Genomic DNA, 17,535 nt, shown 5'->3' on the forward strand with positions numbered 1-17,535 from the left:
TTAAGAGCCAAAAGACTGCTGAATATGTCCAGGTTAACCAAAGCCAGCACACGCGAATCTTGGGACATCTTTAGCTTGGCCGACTTGTGTTTATATTGATCAGTAAATATGAATTACTCCCATCTATGATGAAGTTGATGGTGTTTTATTTTGCTGATGTGCTGAGATGAGATTGCCTACACTGACCTGAAATTTCACCCCTGAAGCTTCTTAAATAATGAAGTGAAGCACCAGTGGAGCAAAAACCCCAGCGTGGCGCAGACCCAACGTCCCCCCTCAGCACCTGAAACTCACAGCTCCCGTCCCTCGCTATTTCAAAGAGGGTTGACAATAATTCCTGACAGAAAACACTCCACGGCTTTAAGAGAGTTAATATTTCAGCACCCTGAGCAGGAAGTGCAGAAATACATGCATTATGGATTTAAAGTGGTCTGTGTGTTGTGTATTCTGCAAAAAGAACAATGTTTAGACATTAAAATCGCAAACATAAGGCGATGCTTGGTTTATTTAATATCTATTAACCTTAATTCTGCTATATCAGCGCTATAAATAACCTTCACATGTGGCAAGGAAAAAAAGATGCGTGGATTCATTTTATTTATTTCTCTCCAGTAATTGTGCAAGAGAGGGGAGTTTGCATGTAAATGTGCTGAGATTTCAGATTGTGCAGACCTGAACACAACCAGTAACACAAGGCTTTTGTGTGATATTAAGTGTTAAACAAGCCATTAAAGAATTACAGAAATGTGAAGATGCTGATTTAATAACTTGTGCACGTGTGGGCGTAGAACGGAAAACGTGATCGCAGTTTTACAAAGAGCAACGGAAAGATCCAGCAAATTTTCGACAACACGGTTGTGTCAAATCTGAAACAGATATTCCTGACAGAAGTGGAGAAATAGAAATTAGATTTTTTTTTGTTTTAGATGTGAAACCACAGAAGTGAAACTGAGCCTATCACATGTGTAAGTGCAGAGCTAAGGCCTGTAACAGTCAGCACTTGGACTAAAAGACAAAAAAAGCATAATCCACTGTAACATCTGTTTGTATCACTGAGAAATAAGTTCGTAAATGGTAAATCACACCTAATAATACAGGTGAGTGTGCGCATGAATGCAAAACATACATGCAATAGATTACAAATATAAGCTCAAGCTCTATGAAACGGGATGTTGTGTTGTATCTAAAAAAAAAAGGTTATGCATGGTCAGTAGTAGGCCTGAGGTAGACACACTCACCCTCAGTGCACACTCTTTCTTTATGAAAACCAGCTTATGTATGGAGAAAAGCTGTAGGCATGCATTCTGTGCATGCACATCATTTATTCATGCAGCTCCTGATGATGTAAAACAAACATGAAGAGACAAACAGACCAAATAAAATGAATTTTAGTTGTCAGTTACTTGTAGCCATGTAGGTGCTACCAGGCGTTCCATATCTTCGCTTCAGACCGAAATGCCATGAAACTTTTTCACGTCAAACTTTTGTGGATTCCAGGGGATCAACAGCATTTTGGATTGTTGGATTGTATATTGCAGCACTGGGTTGATCTTCAGATTTGTAACAGGTTTTGCTGATGCATTAACATTTCTTCCGTTTTTATCTTATTTTGACCAATATTCAGGCCCAGGGATCAAAATACAACAGGAGCAATTCTGATATTTCCACCATGAAATATTAGCTTATTAACAGCATCACAGACTGCATATAAAAGTATAAAAAGGATCACCCAGTGTTTCGCAAAGTCCTGTTTGTGAAGACTTAAACTTTTTTGTGGTATCCGCTTTAGTTTTTTGAAACCAAATGTCACAAGGGTGTGGTTCACCTAACGAAAACCGAAAAACACAGAATTCCTAAATGCAGCACATGCAGATAATTTGAATGAAAAGCAAACTGTTAATTGGTTGTTATCAACACCTCATAAACAAAAGAAAACATGTATTTAATAGTGCGAGGGGATGGATGACAGAAACACTGGGGAGAATACTTCTAAATAATATTAAAAGAAGAACAGAAATAAAACAGAAAACAAGGATCCAAACAACAACATGACAGTACTTTAAGACTTCCCTGTGGAAGCACCTGTTTTCCCACAGACACATGTGTATTAATTAAACTAGTTGTGAGAAATACTCTAAAACTTCTGGGCTCTTTTTCATGTCTGCATATCTGACCTGTCACATCCTGCTTTTGGTCTCCAGCTGAGACCATAATTTACAAAGAGTAGACTTTCAATTCGCCCCCTGCTGGCTTTTAAAAAGAACCAAGGTGTAGCTCCACTCACATATCTTTTATATACGGTATATGGTCAGCATTAGGTGGGGGTTCACAAGACCACTGGATTGGCTTTTAGTGATGATGTCATTATCTGTAAGCATCAACTGCCTGTTATTTATCAATGATATAGTCATGACCTTCTGACCTTTTGCAGGCAGTGGTAGAAGTTTGACTTCTGGACCTTTTCAGGTTTCTCTGGTCGATTTTAGGCAATAAAACTATGTAGCATGAGGTTTAGGATGAGGAGGTCATGGTTCAGGTTAAAGTACACATCTTGGAGAGCCTGTCTGGGTGAAAGGCTTAAACCATGTCTGCACAGACACGCAGCAAAAGAATGAGCAAAATACTGACAGCTTAAATATACCTCAGTGATTTAATGGGTGTGTAAGACTAGTGTTGCAGTGAGATGAGTGTGCAGCAGCGCACTACAGCTGGCTGCCTGAACAAGTTTGAGTTTTATTGTTTACACTCAGAATTGTTTTGCTGCACGTTAGGAAGTCTGGCACCTTTCTGAAGAAGTGAAAAGCCAGCATCTTTGTCCAGAGTTAACATGACTAATAGCAGTAACAGTAACTTTAACTAAGAGCAAAGGTTTACCAACGATACCACTGCATGTTTTTATTTCCCTACATACCTGTTGAGTGCTTAGTACCTTGTTTAACTCAGTCACCCTCCCCAACCACAGCCCTCGAGGGTTTTTCAAACTTTTCCCCTTGCGTAACATCAGCACAAAAATAACCTGCCAAGCTGATGGGGTAGCTAATGAAATTTTCATCAGTGTTAATTAGAGATGGCACGATACCACTTTTTTATGTCCGATACCGATACCGATATCATAAATTTGGATATCTGCCGATACCGATATGAATCCGATATAATGTTTTTTAATCAACAAAACTGTTTTTTAAATATCTTGCTGCATTTTGTATAAGTTCATACTCAAGTTTAAAACAACAACTACACTAAAGCTATTCTGTTATACCTGTATGCAAAAAAAAATATTTCATAGTTCAGCAATACTGATCAATCTAATAAACTTAAACCTGCACCATCCTCCCTATTCTGGTATTTTAAAGAGTACTTAGCATAAATATTAAGCAACCTAACTAATAGGGTTCCAACTCCCAGCAACAACAAAAATAAATAAATAAAAAATAGGGAACCACCCCTCACGCTCCACCTCATGATGCTTAATCGACGTAATCAACCTTAATTTGATGCAGTGTGAAAAAAAATGCACAGAAATCAATTATTTTTCAAGAAATATTAAATAGATTCAACATCTTTCTTCAACAAAATTGCAGACTGCACAGATGGTACCTTCCCAAAGGAAAAAGTACTATAGCTTACTAGGGTATATATATTAGACGTAATAGTTACTATATACAGTAATTGACTTCTATTCATTTTACATCAAATTAAAACTTTGGGTGTCAGATAATTATTTATTAAAAGCTAGACATTTTAAATGAGAATAAGAAAGAAAAGTATGTCTTTGTGCCCCCTTTTCCCTGTTAATGCCCTATCGGCCCCCCTGGCTAAACTTTGCTAGATCCGCCCCTGCACAGTTACCAGCGTCAGCTACGTAGAAAAAGATCCTGGAGTAGAAAGAAATATTAAATAAATTCTAACAACAGCTGATCAAGCTTAAACGTGCTGCTGTTGTTCAGCCGCTGGTTTCCTCTTTCTGGTGCAAAGTGGGCCAAAAGCAAACAAGAGACACGGACTCGCGACAGAAAAGCCGATCAGCTGATCATTTAAGCAGTTTCATGATTGAAGTAGCAGCAGGAGAGGCAGTCGCTTGTTAAGCTTAACGCAGGAATGCTTTACAAACATTCAGAGATGGACTTACACACTTGCTTTACTTCTCTCGGGGATAACTTTGTCGGAGATGAAATGCCGGGTTGCTAGCGAAGCTCCACATGCTATCCAGACCACCGACAGGTCCCGCATGCCACAGCCGCTCTATCACGTGATGCATACTGCTCCGACGTGCTAACTTCTGAGGTGAGTTACAGCGTGTTGCAAGTTTTGTGAGGTGCTTTCGTGATATTTAATGGATCGGATTACATTTTTTATTTTTCTCCGATATCCGATCCAGTAATTTAGGTCAGTATCGGACCGATACCGATACGTAATATCGGATCGGTCCATCTCTAGTGTTAATCTGATATAAAGTTGTTTTTGATCTTTTAGAAAAGTGTTGATTTGGTGCTAAAATATCAGCTATAAGTATTACTGTAAGGGCACATGGTCCGACTGCAGTATAAATAAATAATGATAATAATAATAATAATAATAATAATAATAATATCCAAAGTGTGCCCATGCAGTGAGAAGGTGACTTCACAGGTGACTGAAATCCTCATCTGTCACAGCCACTCACTGTCATCTCTGCGCATGTGAAACACTGTGCTGCTCAGTTTTGAATTTTATCTCATGCCTCTTTTACTGATTAGTGACTATATATACAAATATATATATATATATATATTTACACATTTAAAAAAAGCTTAGCTTTACAGGGTGCAGGCGTGATGTGATTTTCTGAAATTTCATGTGATGCGTCTAAATTATAGCACTTTTTTTCAACACTGCACATGAAATATTGTATTCTGCTTGGTTTCCTGCCCCACTGTCCCTCTTCTTCTCCTCTCCTCAGTGTTTCTCTCTCCTCCCTCCTGCTGAGCGCTCCACATGAAAAACAGACCAAGCGCAAATGAGGAGAGGCAGCGAGTCTTCATTTACAACTGCACATGTGTCCTGCTGTGTGTGCGTTGTTGAGTGAAAGAGGAAAAAGCAGCAGAGTCAGAGAGGAGGGCATGCAGACGTTTGGGAAAGGGAGAGAGAGGAGAGAGATTTGGCAGACCTGTCGGGGTCTCTCATGTCACATTTCTGCCCCGAGGAGCTGACCTATGTCTCGCTCTAAAAAGAAAACTAAAACGGAATAAAGGAAAGCTGCACTCTGGAAAACAGTCGGAGCAGTGTACCTTCTCCTCCTGCTGCTACGGCATTAAAGAAAGAAGAACTGAGGGCATGAAAGGAGAATGACTGACATTTTTAATTTGTATCTACATAAGAAAGAGAAGAGGAGACGGAGGCTTTTGGGCCTGTCTGACAACTGTGGGAGGGCAGAGGAGATTTATACTTATAATTGTACTGTTAGTCTTCTTTTGGTATTCTTTGAGAGAAAGGCAAAGAGAAGAGTGGAGATAATAGGAGAGGAGAAAAAAGGGGAGGAGAGAGTCGAGCACAGAGTAGAGGAGTACCGAGAGGAGGAGAAAAGAGAAGACCAGAGTAAAGAGGAAAGGAGGAATGAGAGGACAGGAGAGCAGATGGGCTCTTCACATTATTAACATGTAAGTACAAACATTTTATTTACATGTGCTGATAACTGCTCATGGTGACACCACTGCTGGTTTTTATATCTGCTTATAATTATTATGATTTTGTAGGAAGTCTCAAATCTGTCTTTCTCACTGCTCGATTACTTTTCCCTCCATATAATTACTCTTTGTGCCGCCAAGTAATTTTTTTCTTTTCTTTAATTTTCTGTCTTGTTTCCGTTTTTGTTTTTTTTTCTAAATCTGCGTGCACACTCTCGCTCCGGTGCAGCAGCAGAGGGAAAGGCCAGTGTCACGTTAGATTAGTATCAGCAGTCACACACACGGGGGAAGAAATATGCTTAAAGTGTGATGAGCATGATGTGGAGGATTGAGCCTGTGCAGGAAGAGCTTTTGTATGTTCTGTTAGTGTTGTGGTGGACTACACCACGGGTCGGAGGAACTATATAGTTTTCTCAACCACATGGAGGAAAACAAAGAGCTATTGTGCCACATAAGAATTTGGCCAGACATGCAAAAAAAGAAAAGAGAGAAGAGCATCAGTGTGTATGAAAACAAAGGCGCAACATGTTTTACACCTCGGGCTGGAGTCTAGGAGACTTCACTCGAAAAAAATTAATATATAAGGAGCTTGATATATGCCTTTATTGCTTTCATTGCAGTGATGGGACTAAAAAGATTTAAAATATAACCCTGTGGACTCTGGATAATATCTGGGAAAGGTATCACATGTATGGACTGCAGTGACACACAGAGATGTGATCACTGAAACTTTGCATCCCCATAGAGTAAATGACTGAGCCATAGGTAGCCATTGATTGCCACACCTATTCTTACAAACTGAAGCATCATCACCGAACAAAGCTGGGAATAACTGCCCAACAAAATACCTGAAGAAAAGCACACTTTATTCTGCCGGCTTCACCTCTGTTATCCAATACTTTGGGCAAAAATGTTCAAATGTTTAGGAAAATAAAAAATGGTTCACATAAAGTACGACTAGTAATAAAATATTAGTAAAATAATAGAAGTGACTTAATATGTGAGATGATCTAAACTGTAGCTATGGGGATTTCAAAGCATTTCAATAAAGACTTATGTGTAATTGATTTTGCATGTTTTGAAAAGAGAGCGATGGACTTTTGATTTCTGTATTTTAAAATTAGCATTAAAGCCACTTTCAGCTGCTCCCTTATTCATACGGGGTCACCTCAGCGAGTAGTTCTGCGTGTTTAGATAGTCTTACACCAGATGCCTTTCCCGACGCAACCTCAGAGGGAGTTCTGTGTCCACCGGGGATCGAACCGGGGTTCTTGCTAAAAATGTACATTTATACATACAGTATAACAAACCACACAAACTTTAATCATATCATTGCAAAATTTCACGTTCTCTGAGCCATAATCCTAGATTATGCAGACTCAATTTAAAACAAATCCAGCCAATCTAACATATGAGATATAAACTTTTAGCATTCGTGAAAACCCCTCCAAGCAAATTCATGAGTTCAGTTAAAGTTTAAATATGTGTTTTAAATTTCTTGTTGGCAAAACACAGCGATTAGAGCCAAGAACTCAGGCATGTACTGTTTAAAAAGCAGTGATGGCCAACCATTGCTCTTGTGTGCCAGATGACCAGTCCTTGGCTAACTCCACTAACTCCTCTGTCTGGGAGGAGGGAGCTGTGTCCCAGGACATGAAATATGCCAATATCATCACAATCTGGAAGAACAAGGAGGATAGAGGGAACTGCAAAAACTGTCATAGCATATTCATACTCTGTATGGTGAGTAAATCTTTGCTCACCTGGTGCTGAAGAAGCTCCACGTCTCATATTTAGGGTCAGTGTGCATTCAAATCTGAACAAGCTTGGAAACGGTTGGCAATCATAGGAGAAGTAGCAAAAAACAGGGACTCTACTATTACCGTCATCGGCTTCACAGAGCATTCAACATAGAGAGCAGATACAATATTTCATGATCCTTGAGAAAAGCCAGCGAACTCCTTCAGTGACAACATGAAGAAGATCTGTGACTGCGACATGCCCATCAGAGTATGCAAGACTATACAAACCACATCTTTATTTTGAAATTTCAGCTATTTTGAATGTTCTTTTCTGGTCATTTGGCCACTTTACTGCGGTCACCTACCTCCACAGTGAAGCCCACAAGAAGCTGTTTGACCTACAAAGGTTAAAAGGTCAAAAAAGGCCTCTTTGCTGATGACACTGCCGTTTCCACGCACGATTGCCAAAAACTGCCTCCAATAACTGATGGACTGGTGTCCTATCTCTTGCACTGCATGCTGTGGGGGTCATGTAGGCACTTTATTCTAACGATCAGCATCAAAAAGATAAATATCCAGGGCTGAAATGTTGAATGTCTCGAACATATCAGCATACAATTCAATAAGTATGAAAAAAGACCTTGCAAGGTAAACAAAAAGTGTGGTGAGCACATGAACCTCACATGAACACTTCCACATCAGCAGAAGGAATTTCATGCCTTGTACGTGCACTGCGTTCATTGAGTATTCTGCATTTCTTGGAAAGAAAAAGTTCCCACCAGAGATGTTTTGCCCTAAGCAACACTCCTCCAGAAACTAGGCTTTCTCTGATCATGTGCACCATACAGAAGATGGCTGAATCCCCAAATACCTCCTCTGTGAACCTTGAAGAAACACTCACCAGGGCGGCCACACCATCACCACAAAGACATATTAGCTACAAACATGCTCATAAAGCCGCCAATATTGACATGGTCACTTGAAATGCTTGAAATGTAGTTGGGTCAGGAGAGCTTCAAAGAAAAACATCTGCTTCAGTGGGATGAAAAGACGAAAGATGGCACGCACAAGTGCAAAAAGCCTGACTGAAAGACCGGCCACTGCCTAAATCTGTGAACAGTGCCCAAAGGACTGCCACGCCTTTGTACGACTTCACATTCACATGCACACAAGAGCACTGATCCAATGGTTCTGCAGGACTTCGGGTTCCCTACGGGCTTCATATTTATTGGACAAACAATCAGAAAAAAAGTGCTTTTAAGGAAGAAAGCAAAGAAGAGCATCGCAAATCTTAGTTTTGCAGTGCGATCGACCGACTGTGAAGTACAGAGTGAGAAAAAGCCTTTCGCATGTAGTTGAGTCATCAGAGTAAACAGCTTATTATTTCTAGACTGCTGAACAGAGTGTGACTGACTGTAATGAGCTGGCAGCAGGCCAACCGTCTCATACTAATGTCATTACATAACTGTGGCGATCAGCTGGCTGATAGGAATTTATTGCATGACTTTTCATTCACCACTCAACTCTAATACTGATGAACATCTGCTTTTTGTCCCGCGGCTTGTTTGTGAAGGTAGATAGGTGTTACGTTTTTTTAAAAGGTGTGATTAATACCCATAACTATAAATTATTAATGATGGTATAATGCTATTTTTTTTTTGTAACATACAGGAAGCTATACTGTCATATTTAAAGACAGAAAGAAAGAGTAAGCAGGGGAGTGGGCGAGAGAAGGGCAGTCACGTCCTGCAGCATTTACACACAACATCACAAAATGACCCTGACAGTCAGTGACTTTAGAAGGGCTTGGAGGTTGTGTTATGTTTGCTCGTGTTATGTTGCACTTTAATGAAATGCGATTTGCCTTTTTTGTTTTTTTATTCTTTGCTTCTGTATGTCCCGTGATGACAAGTTGCTTTTCGACTCTTCAGTTTGTTTTCTAACATAATTAAAAGCGCGAGGTGTGTGTTTTTTATGCCTAACAGTAAGTAAGGAGGGGACAAAAATGACTCTCGCTTGGCCCATATTTCCAGAAACGTGACAGATAAAATGCAGATTTGTTCTCTAGTGTCCTCTTAGTTTCTCCCGACAGGTCAAGAGCACTGCGCTTCAGCGTTTTTACAGCTGAAAACATCCAGAGAAATTAGGCCAGTTTGATCTTCTCTCAGAGCTTCATCCATTTTTCATCTGTTCAAGTTTAAATTTCAGTGCCGTGTCTTTACAGCTGTGCAGCTCAAGAGCACAACATTCTGTATTTGGCATCTTTGTATTTCTACACAGTTCAGATTTACATGTTTAAAAGTGTCATTGTTCATTTTTATAAACGCTGCCTTTTCATAGGCTGATATCTTTACTGTTGTTTGGCATTAAGAAAAGAGTCTTCGTGAAGTAATCTGATGGAGAACACACAACGTGTATTAAATCTGTGGGGAAATCACATTTATGAAATTAAATAAAGTTTATTTACAGCGAGATTTTATTTGAAGAAGATGCTAGAAAAGAAAAGTCTTTCTGAGGTGCTTTGCACATTTTCTGTGTAAGCATTAAGCATTGTTCAGATTTGATATGTCATTTCTGGAAATTTTGCTTAATCATTATCGTCATCATTTTTTGCAGCTACAGAGAATAAGAGTATCTTAGGACACAAGTTTTCATTTATCTCTAACAAGACTGTAAATGTCTGCAGGGCTGCGGGTGTTAATGTATAAATTCAGTTTTCTTACACTCTAGGATTATCTTTAGGAAGAGGGAGCTTTTATTAGATGGCCTAGCTGATGGGGACAGGTTTATTCTTGGTGCTGTACAAGTAAAGTCATTCAAACTCCATCATACACATTATAAGAATCATGTGAACCATTAAAACTGCAGTCTGCAGAAATACAGAAAAAAAAAGAAAAGAAAAACACTGCTGGAATAGACAGCCCACTCGTGCAGTCATACTTCTACGCTTTAAGCAATGCACGTCCTCCATATGTGTCCTCCATATGTGCTAGGAACATGTCAGAGCTGATTTTTGGCTTCACGCAAGATATAAACTGTGCTCTGAAGGTCTTCTGTTTAACCCACTGCATCTTATTTCCAACACTGAAACATAAATAATCTGTTCTGATATGAAAAGACCTGTGAGTCTTTTGTAACAGGCGAGACTGTGCAAAGTATTTTAGAAACGTCCAGACCATTTCAGACTTGAATTACAATATTCTGAAAGCTTATTCAAATTTTTTATTTTGTCCAAATGACACCAAAAGCCACTCGAGCTTTGAGTTCAGTAACACTGATAACACAGGGGCTATGAAATTTAAATACAGAACTAAACTAGTTCAAACACAATGATTTGTAATTTAAGCTGGTTATTTCAAAGAGTTATTGTTGTATTTCTTCTTACTATTAATTACTATTAATATTGCTTTATTGTAACTTAATAATTTCTCCCCCTGAGATTTAGCTACTCATTTCAGTGTTTAATAATCATCACTTACTGTATATGACACCAACCATCATGTCATACTCTTTATGCTTGAGCTTAAAGAAATGCCCCGGATAGTCTAAGTTTGGATCTTTATGTCCAGACCAAAGGCCGTATATAATACACTCTATTCTGTGGCCTAGATAAAAATAAAAATAAAACCCCCCTTACACTTCTTGTTAGTGTGGGTAATTTATGACATTCTCTGAAGCCCGGACTTGATGGACTGTCTCTCTGAAACAAGCACATTTCCAGGTCAGCGCCAAATGTGCGCATGTTAAAAACCACTTTCATGTTTTCAGCTCACTGACAAGAGACGGTAATAAACCGTAGAGTAAATGTAGACAATTTAAAGGAACAATTCACCACCACTACATTTATTTTTGCTCTGGCCTGTAATTCTATGCATCCGGCTGAACTGTTCTTCAAAGCAAACAAAAAATACATGTGGGGGAAAATAAACTTCCCAGAAATCGGTTACTCAAAAACAAACGTTGTTGTAAGCCCTTTCATGCAGAAATCATTTTCTCTGTAAAAAGAAGCGCATCTGTCTGTGCGAAGAGACTCATGCTCATGACAGCATGACAGGAACTAAACATTAACAATGTCCCCTTCGGCTGAGCTGCAATATTAGGTAGCAGCAAAGATTTTAGCTGGAGGATGTAGTTCAGGCTGATACACTAAAACAATCTAAAAGCACGAATAGCACTGTCTGCAAGCCAAAAACATGAGCTTGATTCTAGGCTGTACTTCTTTTAGGCTTTAAAAGGCACAGCATTAAAGCTGAAAGTTAACGTGATTTAAGTTACAATTCAGTGTGCTCAAAGCCAAACATCCATCTATGCAGAGCTACAGCCAAGCTGTTTAAGTCCTGAGACATTACTGCAACCTTCTTATGCTTTTATTTTCTTTCCACACATCTGCATTGCAACTTTAGCACATTTGAAATGAGCGCTTTTCAGCACTAAAGTTGCTTTGTCAGTTATAAGCTGGTGCACGGCAGCATGTGTGCTTGAGTCTGTTGCCAGGTTCGCAAAGTCTTAATGGGAAGCCTTGAACTCCTGAGCTTTCAGCAACACTCGCAGCTGTTTGTTGCCACCTAGTGGTCGACAAAGTAAGAAATTATTCTGAATCAAATCCTTGATGTTCAATCTTCACGTTTAAAACAATGTCCACGTCTATGAACTGTTTTGTGTAAAAATACTTGGTTTTGAAAATCTCCACGCTGGCTTTCCTTTACTTCCAAACACCCTCTCTCAAGTGAATGAGCTCTGCACTAAATCGTGTGTGTTCATGTCTGTGTGCTGCACAGATATTGCAAAACTGACTTAAGTGCACAAAAGAATGTGTGAATACATGCGTGTTTTTTGTGCCAAAAACAAAATATTATCTGAGGTATGGATGCCTAATTATTGTTTTTTTTTTTCTTTTAAACGCTGCAGGAAAACAGCTCAGGCATGTTGATAATGATGGTGAAAACTGGGAGGGAGGTACAGATTGATGGGTAAGGCATCAGTGTTTTCAAAGTCCTCTGTGATTAACTTTAATTTGTTAAATGACAGTTTAACCACTTTGACTTGTCTCCATAAAGCCACAGTTTTGATTGTTGATAAACTGAAAAGGGGTTACCAGGGGTACCTTTATTTTCCACCCTTCCCCTGTACTCACTTTAATGTGGACAACTGGCTCACATGAACGTGTGAAACGTGGTAGATTTGCTGCTCTGCTTGGTACCATTGTTCTATTTCATGATCCATTTGTGGCCAGGATTTAGGGCTAATTATCACTCCTCCACCACCGTGCTTGACACATGCGTTGTTTGCCCTGACATGCATGTTTGGTTTTCACCAAGCATGCTATTGTACATCATCTCCAACTTTGGTCTCTTCTGTCCAAACAACATTGTTTGTTTTGAGGTTTGTTCAGGTGGGGCAAACCTAAGCCCTGCTGCCTTGCTTAGTCATTTTCTAACTGTATTGTCACAAAATGTAATATCATGTTAACTGAGGCCAGCAAAGTATGAGCTGTAACTCTTTTTTTTGCAGTTTCACTGAGCATTGCATGGCCTTCGGTGAATTTGCTGGGACCTCCACACTTGGGAAGATCGTTGCATTGTGTTAGCACTCATTTAAATGCTCTCAACCAGCAAACTGGCAAAACTATAGCGGTGCTCACATTTTCTGACGATCAATCATGTGCATTTGATTAGCAACACCTATTTGCTACTTTCCCTCTTAATTCCTGTAGTGAGGGTATACTTGTTTTTTCTTCTTCTGAGGATTGCATGCAGTCCTGAGAAAACAAACTTTTTCACATGAATGTAGTTTAGCTTTAGTACATGACTTATTGAAGTTACTTACGCTATTCATTTTCTAATTTGTTTCTCATTCTTATGTTTTAGGGTATTTACAGGTTTAAGAATTCAGGGAAAATCCTCCTTATCATGAGGTGCTGAACTGACTTCTGCAGGAAAAATAGTAACCACAACATGAGCGCTCCAACAACAGGAAGCCCAAATATGGAAGTGAAGGTGGTGTCCCAGGAGATGGCATTGCTTAGCAACATACTGGCTGCTTACACCTTCATTGCAGGTACAGTAGGTCCAATTGAAAGAAAGAAAAAAGAAGCTTTTATGTGGGATTGATGTGATGAGCAAATATTATGTGCTAATTTCTTTAACTTAGCACATAATATTAGCACATAAACCTACTAGGGGTATGAAACAAAGAGCAAGAACAGGTCTGTTAAAAGTTTGACATCTGCCTTCAGAACATGTGAAAACTGCAGAAAAAAAGGAATCATTTATCACACTTTGACTGTATTTTCCCACATAGGATGGATTGTGTATCAAATCATGAAGAAAGGATTAGTTCATGAGAGTGTTTGTCTGCATTGTTAGTTTAATCTGAGCCACATGTTTCACAGCTTTCTAACTGACAAAAATATTACTGCTGCTCTGTTACATTACACTGAACCAAGATGGTTCTTTGATTTACGGCAGTAATATTTCTTTGTAATAACAGCAGACTGACTCATTTTGAAAAAAGCAAGACCTATTATTGATTTCTTTTTTCTTTTTACATGGGAACATACATGCATTTTTACACTATATAAAAGAAGGAAAAGGTTTCACTGGTCTGATCTTCTAGAGACCAAACTAGGGGCTTTAGGGCCCATGCACTAAAATTAATTTGATCTAGAAAACACAAAGCAGATACAAACATGTCAAACATTTTTCTGGCATTGAAAGCTGAAAAGGGATCAGCGACGTTGGCCCACTGGCTCAAAGACAGATGTGTGGAGGTCAGAAGGTGGAAACAGTGTAAAGACAACAGACAGGTGAGGGATGTCTGAAAACGTAGTACATAAAGACTAAAGACTGTGCAGGGAGGGACTGAGAGAAGGATGAAACAGCAGTTAATTTATTTGTTAATTTATCCTGCCTCTCTTACAGACCAGCCCGAGAGGACAGCGCTTGTGTTTCTTGGCGGCGTGTGCGTTGGCCTTCTTGTCACACTGTGCGCCATCGTCTTCCAAATACACTGTCGAGCAGACTGCCACTATGGCAACACTAACAATCTTCCCCATCGCCCAAGGAACAGACTCCAACATCGTCGGCATCACAGCTGTCACCACCATCAGCCCGCAGACAGTAACCCAGACAATACTGCCGTCGTCCCCTCTGGAGAGACTGGGCCCACTGGGGAAAGTGAGTCTGAGGACTGGGATGACACAACTGATCCATCAGCCCGGAGACGCAGACGCTTTGAGAGATCCCTAATGCACGCCACCATGTTCACATCGGCTGAGGGTATCTGTGGCAGACACTGACGCACACCAATGTCACCATCCACACACTAAGACATCATTCACACATCCAGCAAGCTGTTTCCTTTAAAATAAGGTCTCCTAATTTGATAACCCACACATCATATGACATCATAGTATTGCTGTGATTCAGATGATCCGATCCTTTAGATATGAATCGTAGTCCAGTGAAATGTTTTAATAAAAAGCAGTTTTGAAAGTACATTTACTCAAATAGCAGACTTAACATAAAGTTATTGTGTTGTGCTTCTTTTAACACATGCTCCTCTGTATTTATGATTCATTATGCATCATTTTACTGCAACACAAACATCAGACAGGCATGCACTCCTAAATTTTTCTCAGCTAGCAGCATGGCAATTTGATTTATTTATTCATTTTATTGGTGAAAACAAGCTTCTATAGGACGTAGACACATAAAGGCAGACTCGGTGTTTATAACTTATTGGTGGATTAGAAGCCCAATAACATAGTCCACAAACTAGCTAACAGAAACCCAGACATAACACTCATCTGGAAAGTGTTTACCAAAGTCTACAAAAGACTCATTTTCTCATAGACTTCAATACCAACAGCCTTCTTTTGCAACCAAAGGTCACCCCTGCTGGATTAGAATGCAAGTTTAAAGCACGTCTGGTTTCCCCTTTCAGACCTGGAAGCCATCTTTTATATACTGTTTGTTCACCCATGTTGCACAGTGTCCACAGCAATGAATTAATTAGAATAAGACTGCTGAAATCTCACACTGTGTTGGTGTGACGCTCTGGTTATGTCTCTATGAGCACGGCAGCCAGACATAATCACACACACATGCTCCTATCTTCAAATAGAATAATAAATAAATAATAAATCTGACAGTAACATGAATGGACAGTGTCCATAAAACTTATTCTGTGTATGTGTGTCATCAGAGCTGGACCGGGCCCAGAGGCTAGAAGAGCGGGAGAGGATCCTCCGAGAGATCTGGATGAACGGACAACCAGACATCAGTACAGTCACTCAAAGTCTTAACAGATATTATTGAAACAACAGTAAACAGAGAGATGCGCAGACTGAGATACAGACTGAAAAAAGAAGGAAACAAACATACAGCTGATGGATGGAAACGGATCTAATAGCTATATAGGTGAATAAATACTATATGACATGAATAGCCATCAGCTTACTGGACTGATGTATTGTGCCAATGTGACTCTTGTGAAACTGTCACTGACAGAAATGCCTGGAGAAGTCCCTCTACTGTGTAAATTAATGAAAACATATGAGCTGCGATAGTTCAGTCATCCAACAAGAGACAGCAATGACATTTTTGGAAGAAGAATGCCCCGAAACATCAACTGGTAGAGACACAAAGAGCACAGATGACCACCACTGCTGCCAGCCGTAGCAGATATTTCAGAGAATCTGCGATATGTAGCTGCTGCCATAAAGTCGCTGGGATTTTCTAACTTTTCTATTATTAACAAGTGCTTTGAGAAGTATAGCAAACAGGGGGCATAACAGAGGCTACAGCTGTGTGTGAGTGTACAGTCTGAAATGAAATGATGAGATTAAGCAAGCTTTTAGCTGCTTTCTTATTCACACGGGGTCACCAAAGCAAGGATCTTGGCTTGTTAAACTGATCACAATCCAACCATCTGTACTGGAAAGTATCAGCTTTTTAACAGCCACTTTTCTATCGGTGCATTAGATTACCAATTTACTAATGGGAATGTTTTTTATTTATTCTGTCAACTTAATTTAATGATGACTGAATTTAAACAGAATCTAATGAAAGATTTTAAACAATAACTTATTGTTTAATTATTGTCAATACTATTCTCTTTAGTACTTTGTTTTAAGGCCAAATAAAAGCAAAAACATTTGCATAACATTTGGATTAATTTTCAATCAGTGGTTCTCAAACCTTTTCTGGCACGCCCCACTTAATCCTACTCCACTAACATTGGGTGATTGTCATCCATGTAACTATAGTCACATGATTTTCATTGTATTGCTTTAGAGCCTTTTTATAGGGTCCCCATGATACCTTTTTTCGTTTTAATGCAGTAACTCAATGCCCAACAAGTGGCATCTACCCACAGTCTGAGAACTACTGTCTTAAACACTGGTATCAAGATATGGTCCACATTTTAGAGTTTTTGCACTTTTCTCATCTACTCTTATTTGTTTGTGAACCTGCTATAATCCCACTGTGAGTTCTGGAAACTGTAAAATTAAAGGCAACAGAAGGGAAAAAGTGTAAATGTGGTGAGATAGATGTAAAACTTCCACTCTACAGAGCAGCATAATAACTCGATGCACAGATGGAGATATACTGGTGCTTATATTGCTAGAATTCTGAATCTCCTAATGACTGTGTACTAATAATTATGACAGAAATGGCTTAGGATGGCAGCTAATCAGCTGCAGGTCTTTCTGCATATCACACAATGTATTAGCAGCTCATGCTCCATTTAAATCTGTGTTGAAGAGTTGAAAAAGTGAATAAACTTTAATTTCAGTGGTTTTTTTGGTCTGTTTTGGGTCTGTGGTACACACCTCTACTAAGTTTGTTGGCAGAATCCATGATGGTGAGGGTTACAGTTTGAATGTACACTGTTGAATCGTGCCAATAAGAATAACATAACGAGGGCATGTGGTCCGGGGAAATGGTGTGTACAGTCACCTTTAACGACTGGAAAGAGTCTAATTGTAATTTGAACAAAATAATTTGAACAAAAATTTTTTATGTTCCTACAGTGCATGAAATTAATTTTAGTTAAATTTATTATTGTTGAGATGATACGATCTAGCAAGGGTGGTTGGTGATTCTAAATTACCCATATGTGAGTGC

General features: G+C 39.3%; 1 protein-coding gene across 2 annotated transcripts; it reads left to right on the forward strand.

Moving 5' to 3' along the window:
- Window positions 1-5,066: 5,066 nt before the first annotated feature.
- eva1ab (eva-1 homolog A, regulator of programmed cell death b) lies at window positions 5,067-17,245 on the forward strand. 2 transcript variants are annotated; one of them, XM_086284904.1, is made up of 5 exons: window positions 5,067-5,636; window positions 12,314-12,375; window positions 13,273-13,462; window positions 14,326-14,682; window positions 15,611-17,244. In XM_086284904.1, the coding sequence occupies exons 3-5, from the start codon at window positions 13,360-13,362 to the stop codon at window positions 15,721-15,723; spliced, it is 573 nt and encodes a 190-aa protein (XP_086141030.1). In that variant the 5' UTR covers window positions 5,067-5,636; window positions 12,314-12,375; window positions 13,273-13,359; the 3' UTR covers window positions 15,724-17,244. The 2 variants fall into 2 exon arrangements, with proteins under 2 accessions (XP_086141030.1, XP_086141111.1); XM_086284985.1 differs by lacking the exon at window positions 12,314-12,375 and having other exon boundaries at window positions 15,611-17,245.
- Window positions 17,246-17,535: the final 290 nt, after the last annotated feature.

This window comes from Aulonocara sp. 'chitande type north' Nkhata Bay, linkage group LG1 (assembly GCF_057382095.1).
Source record: "Aulonocara sp. 'chitande type north' Nkhata Bay isolate Kocher_YH1m ecotype deep benthic linkage group LG1, A_spYH_male_GT1.1, whole genome shotgun sequence".
NCBI classification, from domain to species: domain Eukaryota; kingdom Metazoa; phylum Chordata; class Actinopteri; order Cichliformes; family Cichlidae; genus Aulonocara; species Aulonocara sp. 'chitande type north' Nkhata Bay.